The 20,192-nt window shown below is 40.2% G+C and overlaps 1 protein-coding gene across 14 annotated transcripts in view; it reads left to right on the top strand.

Moving 5' to 3' along the window:
* The window catches only part of ARVCF (ARVCF delta catenin family member), a 291,281-nt gene that overhangs the window by 234,130 nt on the left and 36,959 nt on the right, over positions 1 to 20,192 (top strand). For 12 of the 14 annotated variants that reach the window (XM_074887416.1, XM_074887415.1, XM_074887413.1 and 9 more), the window contains 4 exons: positions 2,532 to 2,649; positions 3,884 to 4,055; positions 6,321 to 6,338; positions 10,740 to 10,811. In XM_074887416.1, the coding sequence (XP_074743517.1) occupies positions 2,532 to 2,649; positions 3,884 to 4,055; positions 6,321 to 6,338; positions 10,740 to 10,811 (380 nt within the window). The remainder of the gene's footprint in view (positions 1 to 2,531; positions 2,650 to 3,883; positions 4,056 to 6,320; positions 6,339 to 10,739; positions 10,812 to 20,192) is intronic. The other 2 variants (XM_074887417.1, XM_074887419.1) reach the window with 1 other exon arrangement.

Raw genomic sequence — 20,192 nt, 5'->3', positions numbered from 1 at the left:
TTGAAGGTTGCTCTGGATCATAGAAACCAACCCTGATAGCACTTCGCCTGGGATTGCCAGATGAGGACTTACTCAAGGCATACCATCTTCATTTTCACTGTGCCCACCTTTGCTTAGTACTTAGGGATGTTTGGCATACTTGCGGATGTATCTGAAATGCAAGTATTCCAGTGGGAATTGGGAGATATTCCCTGCCTTTTGCTGTGTTGGAGCAGCAGAAAGAGCAGACTCTGTGAAGCAGGTGCTGATCTCGCTGGGTTTTGCCTTTGAGATCTGTGTTGCCTAGGCTTCTGTGGAGAAGAACGTGAGCTGAGCTCTCCAGTAGGTCTGGGTTATAGTTAATGGGTTTTGTTGTTCCATGTTAGATAAATCCCATGGGCTGTCGGAATCTCATTACCCGAAGAGGGAGGACTAGCAGAAGCCCAAGAGTGTTGGGTATTTATAGAGCAGATGTTTCTGCATGAGATGCACATAAGGATGTATTTTCTGATGTGTTAGTTACAACATTAAAACTGCAAAGTTTGATGTCTGGATAACTTATTCATAGGATTAATTAGCTATTAATTTGATCCTGCAGAGTTTTCATGCTTATTTATGTGTGATATATGTGGGAATTTTTTCTTGAGGCATTAATTTTCAGTAAATTTTTCTATATTTGAAGATACAGCAAGTGATATCAGCAAACCACACTCTTACTGATGCACTTTTATAGCACCTTTTTCAGTTACAACCTTATCAATGTCTACTTTAATCCTAATATAAATCAAGAAATAAGAAGGCAGAATACAAAATACTGTGATGCTGTTGATAACCAAACCAGGAAAACAAATGTGCTACAAGTGTGGTAGCACAAATGGACCATAGAAGAATCTCTTATGAATGGACCATGGGGCAAGAAAGGTGTGAAGGACTTCTTTGAACAAAATTTGATGGATTTACTTTTTTAAGTCCACAAGCGTTTCCTATGTGTTTTAGCTCTCTATTTCTAAGACTTAATGAGGGAATGTGATACGCAGCTCCAGATAAGACCAGTTTTAGTTGCACTTCTGTCACCCTCAAGAAGTCATGTTCCACTTTAATAGATGTTCTACAAGGTTGAGCTGCTCTCGTTTATTGTTATAACTCCTGAAAGGTATCACAGAGAATTTGAACTCTAATTTCAGTTTCATAAAGACTTACATTAAAATTCACGTTTGGGCTTTTAATACAAAAGGATTAGTACAACTGAAGATGGAAAAACAGCACATAGGATTCTCTCTTCCATATATCCTGTGGAATCATATTTTAATATCCACTTTACCTGCCTTGTATCAGCCATTGCTAGAGGTGAGGCTCTGTGTTAGGATTTGGGAAAAGGATTCATTTATCTGCGCATTTCATTTGTGTTCTTAATTGGAAGTTAATGTGCTGTTACAGCAACCAACTCACAATTAAGTGTCCTGGGCTGCATCAAGAGAAGTGTGGCCAGCAGGTCAAGGGAGGTGATTCTCCCCTTCCACTCCACTCTTGTGAGACCCCCCTGCAGTGCTGTGTCCAGCTCTGGGCCCCCAATATCAGAAGGACATGGACCTGCTCGAGCGGGTCCAGCAGAGGCCACGAAGATGATCAGGGGGCTGGAGCAGCTCCCTTATGAGGACAGGCTGAGAGAGTTGGGGGTGTTCAGCCTGGAGAACAGAAAGGAGAGGTCTCTGGGGAGACCTTATAGCAGCCTTCCAGGACTTAAAGGGACCCTACAGGAAAGCTGGGGTGGGTTTCTTTATCAGGAGGTGTAGGGATAGGACACAGGGTAATGGCTTTAAACTGAAAGAGGGCAGATTTAGATTAGAGGTAAGGGAGAAGTTTTTCACACTGAGGGTGGTAAGACACTGGCACAGGTTGCCCAGAGAAGCTGTGGCTGCCCCCTCCCTGGCAGTCAGTGTTCAAGGCCAGGTTGGACGGGGCTTTGAGCAACCTGGGCTAGTGGAAAGTGTCCCTGCCCATGGCAGGAGCATTGGAACTAGATGATCTTTAAGGTCCCTTCCAACCTAAACTATTCGATGATGTACAGATTGATTAAATAAAATACAGCTTATCATACACCTGTTTTTAATCTTTTTTTGGTTTTCAGTTTTTGTGGCCATGAGTACTGCTGACCAGTCTTGTGATTTTGCATCTTTTTCTTAAGGTGGTGAAAGTATTTTTCAGATTAAAGTTCTGGCTTTGAAATTAATTTTTTGTTTTGCATATTGTTTGCTCTGAAAATTCCTGTCCAGTTTAAGGTATATCACTGTACTCGCCAGCAACTCAGAAAAATGTGTTTATAGGCACCTCTGTGACTGCGTTCCCCTTTCCATTCAGATTCAGGGAGTTGCAGATGTACATTGCCCACATTTTACTGAATTTTAGTAGGTTAGTCAGGCTACAGACTACTTTGCCCCCAGATTGTTCGTCCAGGGTAATGGGCTCTTCATAAATGCAGTATAAATCGATGCACCTTCAACTTTATGGTGAAGGTTAGAGGGCTAAATTTTCTTTCAAATCTCTCCCATTAGGAATGTAAGTTCAGATGGATCAGAAGCACGCAGAAGACTAAGAGAGTGTGATGGCTTGGTGGATGCCCTCCTTCATGCTCTACAGTCTGCAGTTGGCAAGAAGGATACAGACAATAAGGTGAACTTGAGTATTAAAACTTAATGGATGTTTCCTTTAATTTAGGCTGAAGTGTTGCACTGGGATCTGACTTCTGTTTGCTAGTACCAGAAGGGGATTGTGCTTGCCTCAGAAAAATACAGTAATTATCTTCCTCTCATCTCTGTCATGTTATCTTGTGTGGCTGATGAGGTGAGCAAAGGCAAGTGGTTGTGATAGGTGGGGAGAGTAGTCCTTTATTATTGTCAGTGACATTATTGCTATTGTTCTGCGTTACTTAATTGACATTTATAAGTGCAGTCTCCAAATCAGAATTGAGTCCCACTGTATTATGCTTCGCACAATACCAGCAAAGGAGTCAGTTCCCATTTTAAATACTTTATTCAGCACCATCTCTAAAGACTGTAGTGTTTAGACATTAAGATACATCTTCAGACCAGCAGCACTTTCTTTGTGGCTTTTTTTTAGGTGCAGATTTTGATTAATCTGTTTTTATCATCATTTATCCTGTGGTGCTTAAAAGCGTATTTATATGCATAAGGAATGTCATAAGTTTAACCTGTTTAAAAAAGAAAAAGCATACTATTGCTTTATAACACCAGTAAGGCTTGTAAAGTATCGTTATTCTATTCTTTTTGAGTCCCACCATGTGATGGACTGTACAAGGGAATTATAAAGCCCTGTCACTTAATCAGATAATTTTTGAAGAGGATTTTGTAACCACCTGGTGGTTTTCATTGCAACCTACAGAGCATTGCTCTTGTCAGAACCTTATGTGCTATGGATTAGCTATTACTACAGGACGTGTGTTCTCATTTAAATCCTCACAGGACCTAGGTTTTGACCCAGAGAAAATTTAATAAAATGGGCCCCGTGGAGTTTGTAAAGGTTGGAAGAATGAGAGAGAGGCTTGTATTAAAATAAGATCCTTATACAATCATTTTCTGCTGTGTCTTTGATCTTTTGGTGAATTGTATTCTTTATGTAAGATCAGGTGGTATTTTTGATTAGAGAGTTTTCATTTTGAATGGGTACTATTTATGAAGCACTTCACTTTTGGAAGAATAAAATTGGTTTTAGAACAAGAACAAACCTTAATTTGAGGGGTCTTGACTAAATCTTCCTTGAAAGCTACACTCTTTTCCTGGGGCAGGTGGGCTTCTTTTAAATTCCCCCAAACCCTTCACTGCATAATATAATGGTTTGCAAATAAGAGGGTGCAATATTTATAATGACATAAATTTCTCTGTAACAGTCTGTGGAGAACTGTGTGTGCATCATGCGGAACCTTTCCTATCATGTCCACAAAGAGGTCCCTGGAGCTGATAAGTACCAAGAACTAGATGCCAGTCAGACTACAAGCACGGGAGGCTCGCAGAAGAAGAAGAAAGACGATGCTGGTTGTTTTGGTGGGAAAAAAGCTAAAGGTACGTGTTGCAGAGAGCTCAAAACTGGAAGTGGATTTGGGGGTAAATTTTGCTGTGTAGGCCTAGGGCTCTTGCAAGCACATTCATCATGCTGGTTTAGAATGATGCGGTTTGTGGAGGTACCTGTTTGTGGTGTCATGGCATGTGTTCACCTTCCTTTTTGCGTTACTACTGGATATTTGGGGATTTTTTCCATGATTGCTATAGTTTTGTTTGGCTTGAAATAGGAGTGGTGCATGCTGACAGATGACACTGCTGTTGGACGAAGGTGGACGTGCTCTGCCTCTCCTCTGCATTGCTGTGTTCTTCCATCTGTCAAATCTATGCTTATTCTGCTTGCTTGGCTCCGTAGCATGGCCTCTGGAAGCCAAGCCAGAATGCGTTCATCCCCATGCATGGTAGTCCTGTCTGGACGTCTTCCATGCCTCCAGCCTCTTACGTTTGAAAACAAACTAAAAGCTTACCCTCCCACTCACAACCAAAATATACAACCTCCTAATTCTGTCACTCTTTCAGTAATTTAAATTGCAAACATGATTTTGTAGCTTTTAATTGTCAGTCACTTTCAGACCTGTTCTCTCCTCTGGGGCATGAGTGTTGCAAATGAGTTTCATTACAAGAGAGGATTAATAGTCTCAGTAACCCCCCTTCCATCTCTACTTTAGAAAGAGACACTCAAATTATATCCTTTTTCTTTGTTGTTTTAGAGAAATTACTATTCTAGACTGAAGTCACATATAATTAACTCTATTTTCTGTCTAGGCTCCATTCTTCTCATTCATGTATACTCGTATCCTGGCTTACTATTTATAGCCAGATCTAAGCAAGGTTTTGGTCATGGAATGTTCCACCAAACATGGAATTGTTTGAACTTGACGGACTGGGTACTGCACGTTACTCTTCCTTTTATCTGACCTGTACATGTTATTAAAATGTTATGTGTTTCCATATGTGTTAGGGAAGTCATCACAGTGTGAACTTGCTTTTGCAGACTAGTCTGTCATCAATTTAAACTGTGTTTAAAATAAAATAAAAAATCGATGGGAATCTTTTAATGACTGGGGGAAAAACTGAAGAAAGAATTTTACCTGGCTGGCCAGCCTGTTCTCACAGTGAATTACTAAAACTTCAGTGTGATACCCGTTAGAAACCTTGAACATGCACTGACTTGAGCCTGTTCCCTGCCACTTGCAGTCCCTGTTGTTTTGCTGCTTGAGAGCAACACAGTCAGTGAAAACATTTTTAGACATAAAAGCTGTGAGTGTGCACTGTGGGAGGAGGGAAATGTGCTGATTGAGAACTGTCATCATCCTCTTGATGGCAGTGAAAAGAGAGCGCTCTCAGGTGGCTGTCCTTTGACAAGTGTCTGCCTCTTTCCTCTGGGGCCGACCTGTATACTTTCTGTGTCTGTATGCCCTGATAGTTTCTGTTTATCAGTCAAAGCATCTGATCATGTCTTTTTGGACAAATTGGTCTCAAAATCATCTGACACTGAGGATGAACCCACAGATTTCAGCGAGCAGTGCAGGCACTTGGTGACAGCTTGGGTTTAGCTCTGTGTGTTCAGCGGGAAATGACAATTTCTGAAGTATATTTTAACTTTTTTCCTCCTTTTTGCAGTATTCTTTTTAAGGTGTGCAATTCTTTAGAGGGAAATCAACTGGTAATAATGCTGAGCTTGCAGTTGGTAGTATGTAGATCAGAAGGATAAAGGGGGACAGGTAGCTGTTGGGCTTAAAAAATAAAAATTGAAATACATTAATAAATGTGCTTTTAAAATCGTAAAGAGAAGCTTCCTTTTCTCACTATTTATGTGAATACTGATCTGAACCTGCATTAATTTTCTCAGTCTAGGACTTCAAAATAGATCAGTTCTCCCCTCTTGTTCACTTAATCTTGCAGTGTTTCCATGTTTATTTTATTTTATTTCATGGTCATTGATCATGGCATTTCAAACACCTCTGCAAAGGGCTAATCATCCTTCTGTCCCCTCATTTCTGTGAGCACCTTTTCATTTAATGAAAAGAGGAAGAAAAAATTGCTGTGCAGAGAACGACTGGGTTTTTTTCAGCAGGAACAAAAGGGAGAAAGTGGAATATCTTGTTTTGGTTTGGTTTTTTTAATTGATTAAAGTTCTGTAGTATTCTTGTAACACTCAGGCTTTGAACCTGTTCTGTGAAATTCTGCCTCTTTGTGACTGTTCCTTTGTATTTTCTTCCTTCCTGTAAATTTTTGTTTTTCTTCTGCTGCTTTTCTGGTAATTAGAGGAGTGGTTCAATCAAGGTGAGTCTTTGCAATACTTTCTTTTCATCATCGCCATAATATGCTTTGTTCAGCTTTTACATGCAAGGCTAAGAGCTGAGATCAAGGTCTTGTTCATTCACCTTCTCCTCTGCTCCCCCAGTGCATCCACCTGTTCATTTCAGTAGGCATGGAAATCCTCAAATTGAGTGAGCATTTGCAATTTGGTCTTCCCACACTGCAAATAGAAAAGACAAGGTTTATTTATTCCTGGTATAGGTGCAGTAAGGGAATTGATTTGCAACTGGCCTGATGACCCCATGACAGAGAGGGAACACTTAAGTGTGCAGGTTGCCTTGCCAACCCTGTTGTATCAAAAAACTGGCTTTGCTAGCTGGTCTGGGTAGCAGTAGCCATGAAGGCTTCGCAGCTTGGATGTGTATTCTCAGGGATCCTTGGTATTTTGTTAGCTTGGGCACACATGCCTGGGCTGCTATATCTTTATTACTGGCACTCGACTAGCTAGACGAAGCTACCCCCAGTAAATGCTGTGGGGAATACGCCTTTTAGTTTCTCATCCCAGCGCAATGAGTAAAATTGCAATTGGAATACACAAGGCTGAGGCTAAACTTTGCCTCCCTGGCTTCTCGGCTGGGAAGTTGCTAGGCTGTGAGTGCCCTGGAGACTTCCAGTGTGTTACTGAGACTGACTTAGGTGTAAAGGCAGGGTCATTTTCAGTTTGTGACATTTGATTCAGATCAGTGGGTTCTGGAGGTTGAGCCAAAGGAGAAACATTGGGAGGAAAAAAAATCAAAAACCACCAAAAAACCTCCACAAACCTAATTGCTCCACCCAACAAATGGTGCTTAGTAGTGTTCTGCAAGACACTACTTTCAGCCCATGACTGGTGAGCCTGGGGAGGATGGGCATGTTGGCAAGACAGAGCTCAGCCCTTGCTTTCTGTTGCTCCGCTGCAGTCCGGTTCAGTGGGTATAATAACAAGCACAGTATTGACTGTTGGGGGCGGGGGGGTGTTGTTACGAAGAATCTTTTTCCCTTCAACTTTTTTAACCAGAAAGAAAGCATTTGGGAATTAATCCTTCAGCAAAAATGGTCTAGCTGAATAGCTGTTTTGATTATTCAGTAAAGCAAAATGACATTTGAGGAAGATCAACAACAACATTAGTGGTTAATAACACTGGGTCACACTTCAAAGTCCATACTGAGTTTCTGACAGATTGAAAATGCCGAAGGTCATGTTTTGGTTGTTTCTTACATAATGAAGGGGGGGGGAGGAAAGAATTTTAATCCCACTGTTTCAGAGACTGTAAAGTGCATCTTGCACAAGCAAGTCTCATGTCAGGCAGTCTTCCCAAACCAGAGTGCTGTGCCAATTCCTACAGCCAGGTCTCATAAAACAGACCTGTCAGCAGGCATGTTGAAAGCTGTCTGTCTCTTGGCAAAGTTCGGAGCTATGCTTCTGAGCCAACGTTATTATCTTTTCTCTGCCATACCTTGGGCTGCAAAACTTGGAGAGCAGGGAGAGGCATAGACGGTCAGAAATTGAAATGTACAAAACCAGGATCTTAAACTTCTTTTCTACTGCTAGTGTGGCCATTTCAGCACCCCTGTGCACTAGCATTACTGACAGGCTTGAGTGACAGATGGGTGGTGGTAAGAGTTACAGAAGCTGGTAGTGAAGCTGGTTTTCTCATGATATCGGTCAGGCCAGGAGATGGCTGAGAGATTTGCAATTGGTAAGCTCTTGAACTTGCTAAATAGGGTCACCTTTTTAGAAACTGCAAACCAGTATTTGTGGATCTTGTAAAAATCAAATGGGAAAAATACCAGCTGGGCTTCAGATTGAAACCTTTGCCTTTTAGAAGGATTTCTTTTGGAATCTTCTTGCAGCTTGGTCGCCTTCTCTGTATAGGAAAGCCCTGCAAAATGTAGGTGCTTCAGGTATTTCTGAACCTGGCCCTTGCTCAAGTAATTTGTAGAGTTGAAACCCCCTTGGTCAGAGGTCTGTGTTCTGAATTGCTTCCATTTGTAAACAGCTGGCAGCTTCTGATTTGAACAGATGTGGGTTTTGCCTGCGAGGCGGGTTAGTTTCTGAAAAGGCTGAGACACAAACTAGCCAAAGGCTTTATAGAAGATGGCTGGTATTTGCAGTCTGGCCCAGAAATTGGGAAACAGTGACTGAAGATCACAGAGCACAGGTGGAGTGTGCTGTCTTAATGAAAGATGGTTTAGTAAGTAGGCAGCTGCTTCTGCATTGCTACCTGAAAAGATGTAGCAGCCAGCACTGCTCTCCCGGACAATCTCTTCCTTAAAAAGTTGTGCACAAATACATACTGCTTGCCAAACGTTGCACTAGAAAGAAGGGACCTCTTACTGTGCCATCTCAATTCTGCAGGGCTAATAGAAGTTCCAAACCCCAACATTTAAATTACAGAGAGAACTTCTGAAATGAGTAGTTGTGTTGAATAGGGTCTGGCTCTCCAAGTAAATGTTCTGAGGTTTAAACTAGCTAATGCTAGAGACATGAAATTCAGGGTCATGAAAAAACAGTGTGTCCTACTTGTAGATAGGATGGAGTCATATTTATTGCTCTCCCTTAAGTCTATAATCTTTCCTAAACACTGACTTCCTTCAGTGCTTTTTTTTTTTCCTCCCCCTGCCCTGCTTTTTCCTGTCAATGCTCTAAGGGTCAAGAAGGGTTTGCAGCCAGTAACCGGGTTCAGCTGCCATTATGAAATGCAGTGTCCTTTGGTGATGCACAGCATTTTTTCTTTCTGGTATTTGGTTTCCCAAGCAACGTGTTTCTTGTTCTTTCATGGAACAAAAACTTGATGGAGGTCTGCAAAGTGCAGATAATTCCTGTCCCTTCCTTTGGAAAAGATACCTTTCCAAGGAGTGGCATGGTACCTGGTTGTGTGACCTTTTGGCAGCTTGGATGGGCTTTTTCATACTTTAATTAAGCAAATTACTTCAGATGAACAGAACTTCTAGATGCATGTTTTGTTTTGCACAGTAGTTAAAGCTGGCTGGTATTTTTGCAGAGTGTTGGCATTTCAAAACAGAAGTGTGTGATATTTCCAAAGAAAGGGAGGGGATGGAATACTACCTTGACGTTTGGTGTTTTTTCCTTTTGATGCTATTTCTAAATATTCCCATTGGTATTTCAAAGCTCTATTTCTTCTCTGCATATGTTCATCCTCTTCTCAAGGGGAAAGGTAGAGTAGCCCATTGAATTCACTGTGTAGGAGCTGTATGGGCTCCGTGCTATAACAGGGCAGGGATTGGCCTTACCCATTTTGTGACCTATTCCCAGTTAAGGTCAGACTAATCTCCACACTGCATTTTCAAAGACCATTTTCCTGTTTGCTTTTAAGCATCCTGACTGGTGGAGATTTCTGCCCTTCTTATAAACCTCCATTAACAGCCTGGTAGAGTCCCTGTTCAGAAGCCACCTCTGGCAGCTTAAATTGTTATCAATTCAGAACAATTCATCCCATCACACCTGCCTTCCCTGCTCTTGAGGGAGAGGGACTAAATAACTTGATTTTCCCCCTCAGAATAATTTGGGAAAGCTAAATTGTACACTGGTGTCCTCAGAAGCCATGCAGATTCCTGCACTTCCTTCCAAATCTCTCTCTGCTGTCTGTACTTCTCTGATGCTTGCTTATCCCACAGCATCCGTACTGGTTTACCCAAGGCAGTGTGTCTTCTTGGGGGGGAGAAGATGGGATGAAAATTAATCCTTCCTTCCCCAGCTGTTTACATAACCTTGATTTCCCAGCCCAGCTAAAACTAAAGTCCAGGTTTTGTTCTGCTTTCTATGAAGAACTGTATAAATTAAAGCTGATGTAATGGTTTGAAACTGTCTCTTAGCAAAGGTATGGAATTATTTTCATTAGCTTCTAATAAATAGTCAAAATGGCACTGTATTGATTGAAGGGCAAATCAAGGTCAATTTCTTGGCTCCTGACTGTACAATATATTAAATCTAGGCCTTCCTGCCTGATAGTTGCACTGAGAATAGAGGCTGCAAAGTCTGTTGTTTTTTGCTCTGCTGCTCAATTTCTGCTTCAGCTAAGCTTCAGGTCAAAATTCCTCTGAAAACAAGAAGTCAATACTAGCCTTCTGAGTTTTGCCAAGAAAGGAAATGGCATGATTTTCCAAGGTTTTAAGCACTCTTAGAATGTTTGTGAATCAACCTGAAAGTAGCACAGATTTTTGTCCCTAAGTTGCTCATGCTTAAACCACAGCTATGCAGCTGGATTGCAAGTCAGATACGTACAAATGTGGGTAGTAGTATTGTGATTTATATTCTGAGTCTATATCTTCTCTCATCTTGTAGATGCACATGACAGTAACTTACCTGTCAGTATGCTGACAGTCTTTTCCATCTGTTGTCTTTTTTTTTTTTTTTTTGCACAGGAAAGAAGAATGGAGATTTGGACAGGAATTTTGATACACTTGATTTGCCTAAGCGGTCTGAAGCAGCAAAAGGTAATGCTAATGTTTGTGCTTTTGGAAATAACAAGTAGTCTGGGAGCTGGAGGCTCTTAAAGGAACTTGAGATGTGAGCACATTGGTCTGATCTCTTTGTTTTGTATCCAGTTAATTGAAGTAATGGATGTGTCAGTGCCTGCTGTTATCTGGTATTCAATACTGGATATAACTAGCTTTTATATAAAGCTGCTGAATTGGTGGAATCTTGAAGAAGCCCATATGATTTGGTGTTAGGTGATTGTAACTCCATAGAGGGGTTAGTGTATGCTCTCTTCCTTTATAACTCCATTTTCAAATCGCCTGCACTAGACGTGAATGTAAGGAGTTACAAAATGCATTAAGTGAGTGTGTGTATTACTAACCTTTTCCCTTGCCTGGCATCTCTGTAGTTCTTCAGTGTTCCAATGAATTAGAGAGTGACAGCAGGGAATAAATTCAGGTTTTTTGTCTTTGCTCCTAGTCAGTCTTCTGAATATGGTATTCCTCCATGTCTATAGTGAGCAGTACTTGTAGTTTTCCAAAATCAGGAGGTTCACCGAAAAATTGTTGTGCATTTCAGTTTTGTATTTCAGCTCTAGTGCAGGTAAAATCTTTCACAAACAATCTGCATTCCCTTCCTGGATGTGTGGTACTCTTTTTAATTGGAGATTAGGAGATGATTTGGGATCTTGTCGGACTTCTTACAGCATTGGACAGTGTTTTGAAACTCACACAGATTTTCATTTGAAGTGTGGGCAATGACACTGCAAAGATTCAGCCATTGTCATGGCAACTACTGTGGTGCCACCCTGTCAACCTAGCCTTGCAGGAAAAGCTCTTCAATAGCACCCTTACCTTAATGATCTGTGACTACCCAGAACTACCTGAGTATTCTTCAACAGGGAAATCTTAAACTTCCTGCATCACTTGTACAATTTCAGAGAGTATGAAGAGACAGTGTAACTCAATGGAGAGATCCTTGGACTTGGGATACCTGAATTACACTACTTTAGTAACCTTGATCGAATCAACTAATTTGTGCTTCACTTTCCTTATTGTTAACTGAGGGCAGCAACAGAGGCCATATCTAACATCCTTAGAGAAATACTGATAGTAACGGTATAATAATTGTACGTGTAAAGTGCTGCACTCTCACTTAAATTCATGGGCAGTGAAGCTCTGATGATGTGCAAACTAATCCTAATACATAAATGGATCTAATCTATTTACAGGCATTCTTTACAATGGGTACAGTTTCTAGGCTAGTGTCTAAACACTAATTTTCATTTGGTGCATTATTGCAGAAGATGCTAATGCACCTCTTAAAAGGTGTAATGCCATCCTAATTTGGAGAGTTGCAGGAAACTTGTAAGCAACCTTCACTTTAATGCCATCATTTCAGGGCTGGGCACTGATTTACACTGCAGAGCAAGGAGACATCTTAAAGATGCAGAAAAATAAAGGAATGCAAAATGTAGCGAGGGCTTCAGCACTTTCATTCCTTTCTAAATGTGATTGGAATGTAGGTGCCACTAAAGGGGAAAGATGAAAATCAAGGATTTCTGCAAAGAAATAGATCTTGCATAACTTTTTTTAAAATAAGATAAAAATCTTTCATGTGGCTCTGTTAATAGTAGAAGTGTTGTGGCATATCTGATGGGAGATGTATCTGTCTCTTTGAGTTTACACAGCTCATTATTAATTGCTAGAAATCACACACTCTTGAAGAGATTTTCTTTGATTATTTCAAGATACCCCCATTTAATCTAAGATGAATAGATTTTTAGTCTGACTACATATCTCATGCATGATTAGGGCAGATTAATCCCACAGCATTTTGAAAGAAGCCCTTTGACTTGGAAAAAGGAATGAGAAACTATTTGATTGTGTGCTAAGAGTAAAAACATAAATTCAGTGATGTGGTTTTGTTTACTTTTTTACTAGTAGTTTCCTGCTAAGCATCTAGTTCCTGGATATTAAAGGTTCTAACAAGATTGCTAGGACTTTGGGTTGTTCAGTAAGATAAGAAAAATTAAATTGCAGTTTTAAAGCTCTTAAAAGCTCTGGTCATGTCTATACCATAGAGTATAATTGGCTCTGATGAGATCAGCTCTCAGCTGAAGCAGAACCTGGTTACTAACACTGAAAAATCATGTGAGTTTTAATGATCAGAAGCACTCAGTTTGAGTGACACAATGAAGTGCTATTTCAAAAATCAACAATTATGGATTAATCTCTTTCATGTATTATTAAAGCCATATTAAAGTGAGTTTTCAGCTGGAATCTTTGTGGGCAAATGAAACTGCAGTAATAAGATCTGTGCATGCAGTGCAGCAAAGGAACATTGTGGTAGTTAACAAATACTGGGATGCAGTGTTGTCAAGTTCTCTGTCATCTTATAGTCAACATCCACAGTGCTTATCCGGTGGCTCTAAAGATAAGGTTTCAAGAACCTGACATCATGATTTCCCTATAAAATATTCTTAGGTATGATCACTGAGCTTAATTGATAGTGTGCTTATGATTTCTGGAAAATCCACAAACTAGCAGCAGTGAACTAGTTCAGACCTATTTTTCCATCATCTCTGGAAGCTTCACTTGGTCTCCAAATCACTTTAATTGCAGGAATCTCTACCTATCCTGTAGCTGAACATCATAAAACCGTAGTTTCTAGTTGGTGGGTGGGGGTGGATTAGTGTCTGTGTGGGAGGCAGAGGTTTTCTTAGTCTTTGTTCAAGACACCTTAGGAACACATTCATATCCTGAACAGTCCAAAGGGTCTTGTGAGTTATTACCTAATTTAAATGCTAGTTGATTTTGGTTTTTTCCTGGAATTTGTTCGTTCTTGAGAGGAATGAATGAATGAATGAATTCTTTTTTTTCAAAGTGATGAACTAGAGTCTCCTTTCTTCTGATTGCTCTTGGTTTTTTAATGGAAATCAGATTTTGCTGCAGCACAGCATTTGAGCAGCCCTGAAACCATTTCTAAGCCTTTAATAATTTTATGTGCTAGGCATTCTGGCAGGGGAAAGCCTCCAGTTCAGGGTTGTTATCTGCGGTAAACTGGATAATGTCAGACGGGAGAACTTGCAATGCTTTCAGAAGCTGTCTCATCTGATATTAAAAAATAAATATATATGCTCTGGCAGTGTCCAGAGTACTGCTGTCCTCATGAGGAAATATTGTGGAAGAGAAGCTTCTTGTTTCCTCTTTGTTGAAAGGAGCATATATTTTTTTCTGACAGTCAGAGAGAGGGAGGATAAATTTGGGGGGGAAGTGATAAGAGCTTGTAGAGAGCCATATGAGAAGGGGACATCTCTGACAAGAAATTATGCATGCTCTCCTCAGGACCTTGCTAAATTTAGTACTTTCAAAAATTGCTGCTTCTGTGAGGGGGGAGGAAAAAAAACCACCTTGCTGAAATCCCTTCCCCAATATAAAGTAGGTCACTGATGGTGTTGGCTGTTCCTGCAGTGTGTTCTCTTCTGCACTACCACAGTGTGAATGCTGATTTCTCCTGTGTACACATTAAATACATAGCATAGTACAATTCCTTTGCTTTGTTCACAGAATCCTTCTTTCCAAGCAGGAAGAGTGGCAGGAGGCTCATGCGCTGGGGGGGGAGGGGGGGGAAATCAGGATTAATCATATCTGTGCAGTGGAAGGCAGTGTCTCAGATGGCAGACTGTATGATAAGGTTTTCTGAAAAGAATCAGCATTGATATGTGTCAGCCCTCTGAAGATGTTATAAAGGTTGTCACATCTAATCTTCCTGATGTGAAGGTGTTAGATTGTCCACCTCTGTTCATCAGTGCTATGGAACATGGGAAGAGAAAGTCCAGAAGACCAAAACAGCTTTTCATATGGAATCAGCGGGCTATTCCTAATTAAATCCAGACTGCTGTGCTATTTGGTTTAAGCAAATCTCATGGCTTTTTGTTTATTCGCACATACATTTAATGGCACAAAAGTAGATGCTCTAAGGTGCTTTGGGTGTTGAAGTTCACCTATGATTTCAGTTTCGTTAGGGAGTTGAAAGTTTTCATCTGTAAGATGATGTACAGGTACATTTCAGCCTGGTGGATGAGCTAACTCATTCTCTCCTTTAAATCAGTTATTAAAACGGTTATTATCATTTCCATTTAGATTATTTAAGCTTACTTCCATTTTAATGGGAACATAAGTTTAGGAGAGAGTCAAGCAGAAATACTAAACTAGTGCTAAGTCTGCTTATGGTTGAACAAGTCTATTTTGTTGTAGCAGGAACCTCACAGAAAAGTTGAATTTATTTGAAAGCTCAGCTTTGTGTGTACACTTATCCTGGTCAGCAGCCAATGTAGGTAGGGAATGAGATTTTGGGTAAACTTGTCAGCAGGTGAAGCTGAAATTTCTCCATTATCTGAAATCCTCAGTTGCTTTCCATGTAGCCTGATGCTGATGATAGATTTTCTATTCCAGAAGGTGAGTGTTTAAATTCGCTTATAAATCTTTGTGTTACTGCTCCAGGAAATTAGACTTCCTGGCACTGTCAGGGTAATGACTTTAACTTAGTAGATTACAAAAATGCTGGCAATTTGTCTTCAGCTAAAGGCAACATGTAGTGGAGGGAGAGAGAAACCTCACTGAAGCTTTACTCTGATTTTAGGTTTGTAATTAAGATTAGCTACTGTTCTCATTTCACTGCCATTTTAATTTGCTTTCTTTAAATCTTTACAAGTTGACTCAAGCACTCAACTGCCCTTTCCAGCTCCCTTCAATCATTAATTTTGATTGTTGTATAGTGAATAAGTGAGTAGAACTGATTGATTAATGGTACCATCCACACCCCTCCTGTGCCTGCTAGTGGAAGTTGAGGGACTGGGAATATCTCCTCTATGAGAGCAAGTAGCATGTTCGTGTATTAACATCTTTTAAGTATTTCATGCACGTGGTTGAGAATTCCAATCAGAATTATTAAGTATCTCTTATTTCTGTTGCTTTACTAAGCAGAGTGTTCATTTTGGTCCCGTGTGTTTTTCATAATTTACAAAGCAGTGAAAGATTTCTCATCTGTCTTCCAATGCTTTGAGTCAGAGAAAATTTATTGCCTTGCATAGGAAAATTCCCATATGGAGCCTGCCCTTGCCAAATTTTCTCCAGCCTGGTACCTGTAAATTCTCATTCCTCTTCTCAACATCTGTGAAGAATTCAGACCAGGCACCTGAGGATTTTTCCTTTCTTGCATACACACTCTTTCCATAGCTGACCACTAATTGTTCTGGAATACTCTGCTTTTATTGTCATAATCTGCAATTCTTGTGTTGAGCCACTTGTTTGTTCAAAGCTGGGTAGAAACATGGCAGCAGGTTGCTTCCTGGCCTGCTGAGCTGTGCTCTACAAGTGAAACTCTTATTTGTGGTCTTTATGGATCTGTTAAATTCGATTATGTAGAAAATAAATTGTAAGTTTAGGGCTGAAACTGAGGGGTTTGAAAGATCATATGGGGAGATGCAGCTGGAATGTGAATTGAAGGTACAGGAGTACTGTAATGTCTTTTGTTTCTACCCAAACACATCTTCCGTTGAAAAGAAATAAACAGCTTCTTGTTGTTCTTAACATGACAACTCAAGCAACTTGAACCAATATCAAGTGTATTACAGAATGGTGATTATTTTCATTTCAAGTAGACTGGCCTAAGCCTTTAAAAAGGAGTTGTAGCCTATATTGACAGAGTGTGACACCTTCTGTGTTTTAGCGATGTGCACATTTCTTGCATGAGTCAGATATGGAGAGGGTTTAATTGCTACTCACTTAGCATTGATTTTAAATGGAGTGCAAAATTCTGTCATCAATAGTTAACTTGATAAAACTTCCTTAAAATAGAAAATCATTCCGGTAGGAGTGTTGTTCTTTCTACAGAGTTTTTCTTACAGTTTACAGGCAACAGTTGTTCTCTGTAAACTCTAGATAAGGTGAGCAGCGATAGGTGGTGGTGACTCATCTGCAGAGGTGAGGAGCTGTTTGACTTTTGTCTTAATCCTAGTCCCAGTAAATACTCTAGGGTACCTAAAAGGAAACTTGCTGTAGGATTGTACCTGATTAGAAAAGTTTTGCAGTTTTTGCTTGAGAAGTTTTATGTAGGCCAGCAAGGCAGGAGAAGGAACAAGTAGAAGGGCCTGCCTCACTTTTCAGGGACAGCTGACTTTGAAACCTGTTGAATAAACACTGCTTCATTGTAATGATACTCCCTGCCACTAGCTATTCTCAGTTCTTGCTGCCTGTTGCCAGGATCAGTCAGTTCTTTATGGTAGATTTGTGTCATACCCATGCAGACCTGCTGGACATCATTGCTAAAGCAGTTCTAGTAGTTAGTGATTCACAGTCTTGTCTTGTGATAAGCTCACCTTGCTGCACAGATGTTGCATAAAATAAATCATTAGCACAATTCTTAAGGGTCGTTTCTCCCTTGTTGCTTTTGTGCAGGTAGTAAGCCTTGAACAGCTTGGCCTTCGAACGATGTTGTCCATGGAATAACTTCTGTTTCCTTCTACATAACTCAGTGGCATAAGGTTTAAAAAAACCAAACAACCCCCACCTATTTTTAACAGGTATTGAACTAGCTGACCAGTTAAAGCAGCAGGTTTTCCCCAGATAGGATGTTTTACCCACAGGTACCCATGGTGAGAGATTGTCATGCAATGCCTTAAGCAGCAGCAACTAGACAAAATCTTTTGGGCTTTTATCTTGACGCATGCTGCTGCAACAGGACTTTGCAAACATCTAAAGGGCACAGTTATGCTTTTGTATTGCATTATATTGCTAGAATCTGGATTTAATAAAACTAAGTGCTCTGTTGTGTAGGAGTCAGTAAACTTTTGTAGAGGGAGGTAAGTTATATCACTGAACATCACTGAGTGTCCAAGTTTCTCTTACGGTCTGCTTGTTTTGTATGTCACTATTCGTTTGTAGGTGAAATGTGGTTTTCTTCAAGTGCTGTATCTTTTTAGCTCTCTCTTGACATACACATGACTTAAGTGATGTTTGTAGTTCAGTAGTTACTTAGGTATGACAAACTAGTGTTTGTCAACCACTAGATATCTTTGTAACCACTGACGTATGCATGCATTGTCTTAGGATCAACATCGTCTTGAGGTGGAAGATGTGTGTCTGCCTTCTATCTGTAGTTTTACTATAATCATTGGTGGGTGTGATCACTTTCTTTTATGTAGGCATTTAATGTTGTATATTTGCAGTAGTTATTTTTGCAGGAATATTCAAATATTAGTAAGCACTCACTGTTCAGCCTTGCTTTTCACAAGTATGTACGACTTTTCTGAATTCTGCTGCTAATTCTTTACACTTGTCAATACAATTCTATCCTACAACGTTCTTACTTCAGAGACTATGAGGAAACAAATATTTTTCTGGGAGAAATACTAATGATCTGACTGAAACCCTACACAGTAACTGTGTACAGTAGTGCTGCTGAGACTCTCACAGCTCTGCTGTGTTGGGGTTTAGTTATTCCACCAAATCATGTGAGAGGAATTTGAGACTGTTGTAAGACCAGCTCTTATTCTGGTGTTATGTGTCTGCTCAGGAATGTGAAGAATAGTTTTGGCTTTATGTTCTGATAATTGCTACCATGTTTGTCAAATTGTTGCTCTCTCACTTCTGAGAATGCCTTGACATTGCAGCTCTGAGCTGTGCTTTGCACTCCCTTGCTTCGTCCATAGGGACATCAGACTAAAATTGTATTTACAGATGAGGCAGGCTAGATTACTGGTAGAGGTGAAATGGCATCTGTGGAACAGAAAAGTTCTTGCAGCTGTAGTAAGGGACAGCTCAATGTTGGTGTGACTAGACTATCCTATAATTTGTCCAGTTAAGAGAGATTTACTTTTGTGTCAGGAAGATTTGAGTTGGGAATTTGAAGAGTTCTGCTTCATGGAGGATATATAACCAATGTAAATTGGAGAAGTTTCAACTGTGATAGTTGAATGCCACTAATGTCTCCCCACCCTGAATATGGACACTTCCTAGTGTCAATGTCTTTTTTAGTTTTGGACTATGTAGCTTTGAAGTTTAAGCTGAGGGAACAGTGGGAAACAACTGCTGGGATAGGGAGATAGGAGGAGCAATTAGTGATATGAGAATTTCATTCAGCTCTGTATTTATCCAGAGTTGAGCATATGAAGCTCTTCATGAAGTCATGAGGTGGTGGTTCTTGTCCATCACTACTTGGCTCTGCTATAATTTGTTTGCCTGTAGAACTCCTCTTTTTCCCTTTGTCTTCTACCTCTGTCTTAACAGCTAGAGGTCACATGCAAGGTGAGTTTGGAAGACAGCTTTCTTTCTGAATTGTTTCAGACTCTTCCTTCTGAATGAGAAAAATCTGACTCGCCTCTAAATTACTTTGGTTATCCTGGAAATAGTGAATGAACATCCACAACTACTCCTCCTCTTTATCCTTCTCTTGCATTCTTGAATGCTTAGTCTTCCTCAGTGTGTGGAGGGGAAAAGCTGGCAGTTGGAGACAAGATTCTTCCTGTCCGCCTATTAGGTCCTTTCACCCATGGCTCTCCTGGGACTATAAAATAACTCCAGCAGTCAGCTTCCGGCTCCTTCTTGCCTGAGGCTGACACCCAAGAATATAGATCTATTATAATAACTAGCAGTATAGTCAAAAGACAAGAATCCCAGGTGGTAAATTCCCTTTCCAACTTGATGTGAATTTGTGGCCAAGTTATAAATGCACAGAAAATGACTTATGCATGTGGTTATAACATCTTAAACTAGAACAGCCTATATATACTTGCATAATAAAGTAGCCTATGAAAAACTAAACAGCAGGAACTCCACTCAAGCACATGGTAATTACAGCAGCTAAGGAGATGGAGTGATCTGGAGCTTCAGCAAAAGCTGAAAGTAAGAAAGTCTCATTTTCACATTCCAGCATTGCTACTGACTTGCTGAGTGGCCTTAGGCAAGTTAATTGCATTCAGATGCCAGGGCTGTAGTGAACGCGTTCATGAAGTGTCTGCTACTTCCACTGTCTTCGCTAGAATAAATACTGGTATTTTCACTGCTGCTGTGATAACCAGTGCAGATGGTACATGAAACATTTGTAAAAACAGCAAAGTTCTGCCAAAGTATTGTGTATCACAACTGTTGCTAGCACCACAGTGATAGAATAATTAAATAAAAACATAATTTCTCTTAAAGGTGGATGGTAGTGGCTTGCCCCAATGGGATATTGTGTGAATGGACTGAGAAGTTCATGTTGTAGAGAGTATTTTGAAAATACCTAATACTGTGAATTGCTTGGTATTCTTGCAATGCATATTACACTTACTGTGTATTTTTATGGAGTTCAATTGTGTTATTTATGATGCTCTGTATAGACAGGTATATACAGAA

This window comes from Strix uralensis, chromosome 17 (genome assembly GCF_047716275.1).
Source record: "Strix uralensis isolate ZFMK-TIS-50842 chromosome 17, bStrUra1, whole genome shotgun sequence".
NCBI classification, from domain to species: domain Eukaryota; kingdom Metazoa; phylum Chordata; class Aves; order Strigiformes; family Strigidae; genus Strix; species Strix uralensis.
The sequence above is the reverse complement of the archived record's forward strand: the minus strand, read 5'-3'. Positions and strand labels throughout refer to the sequence as shown.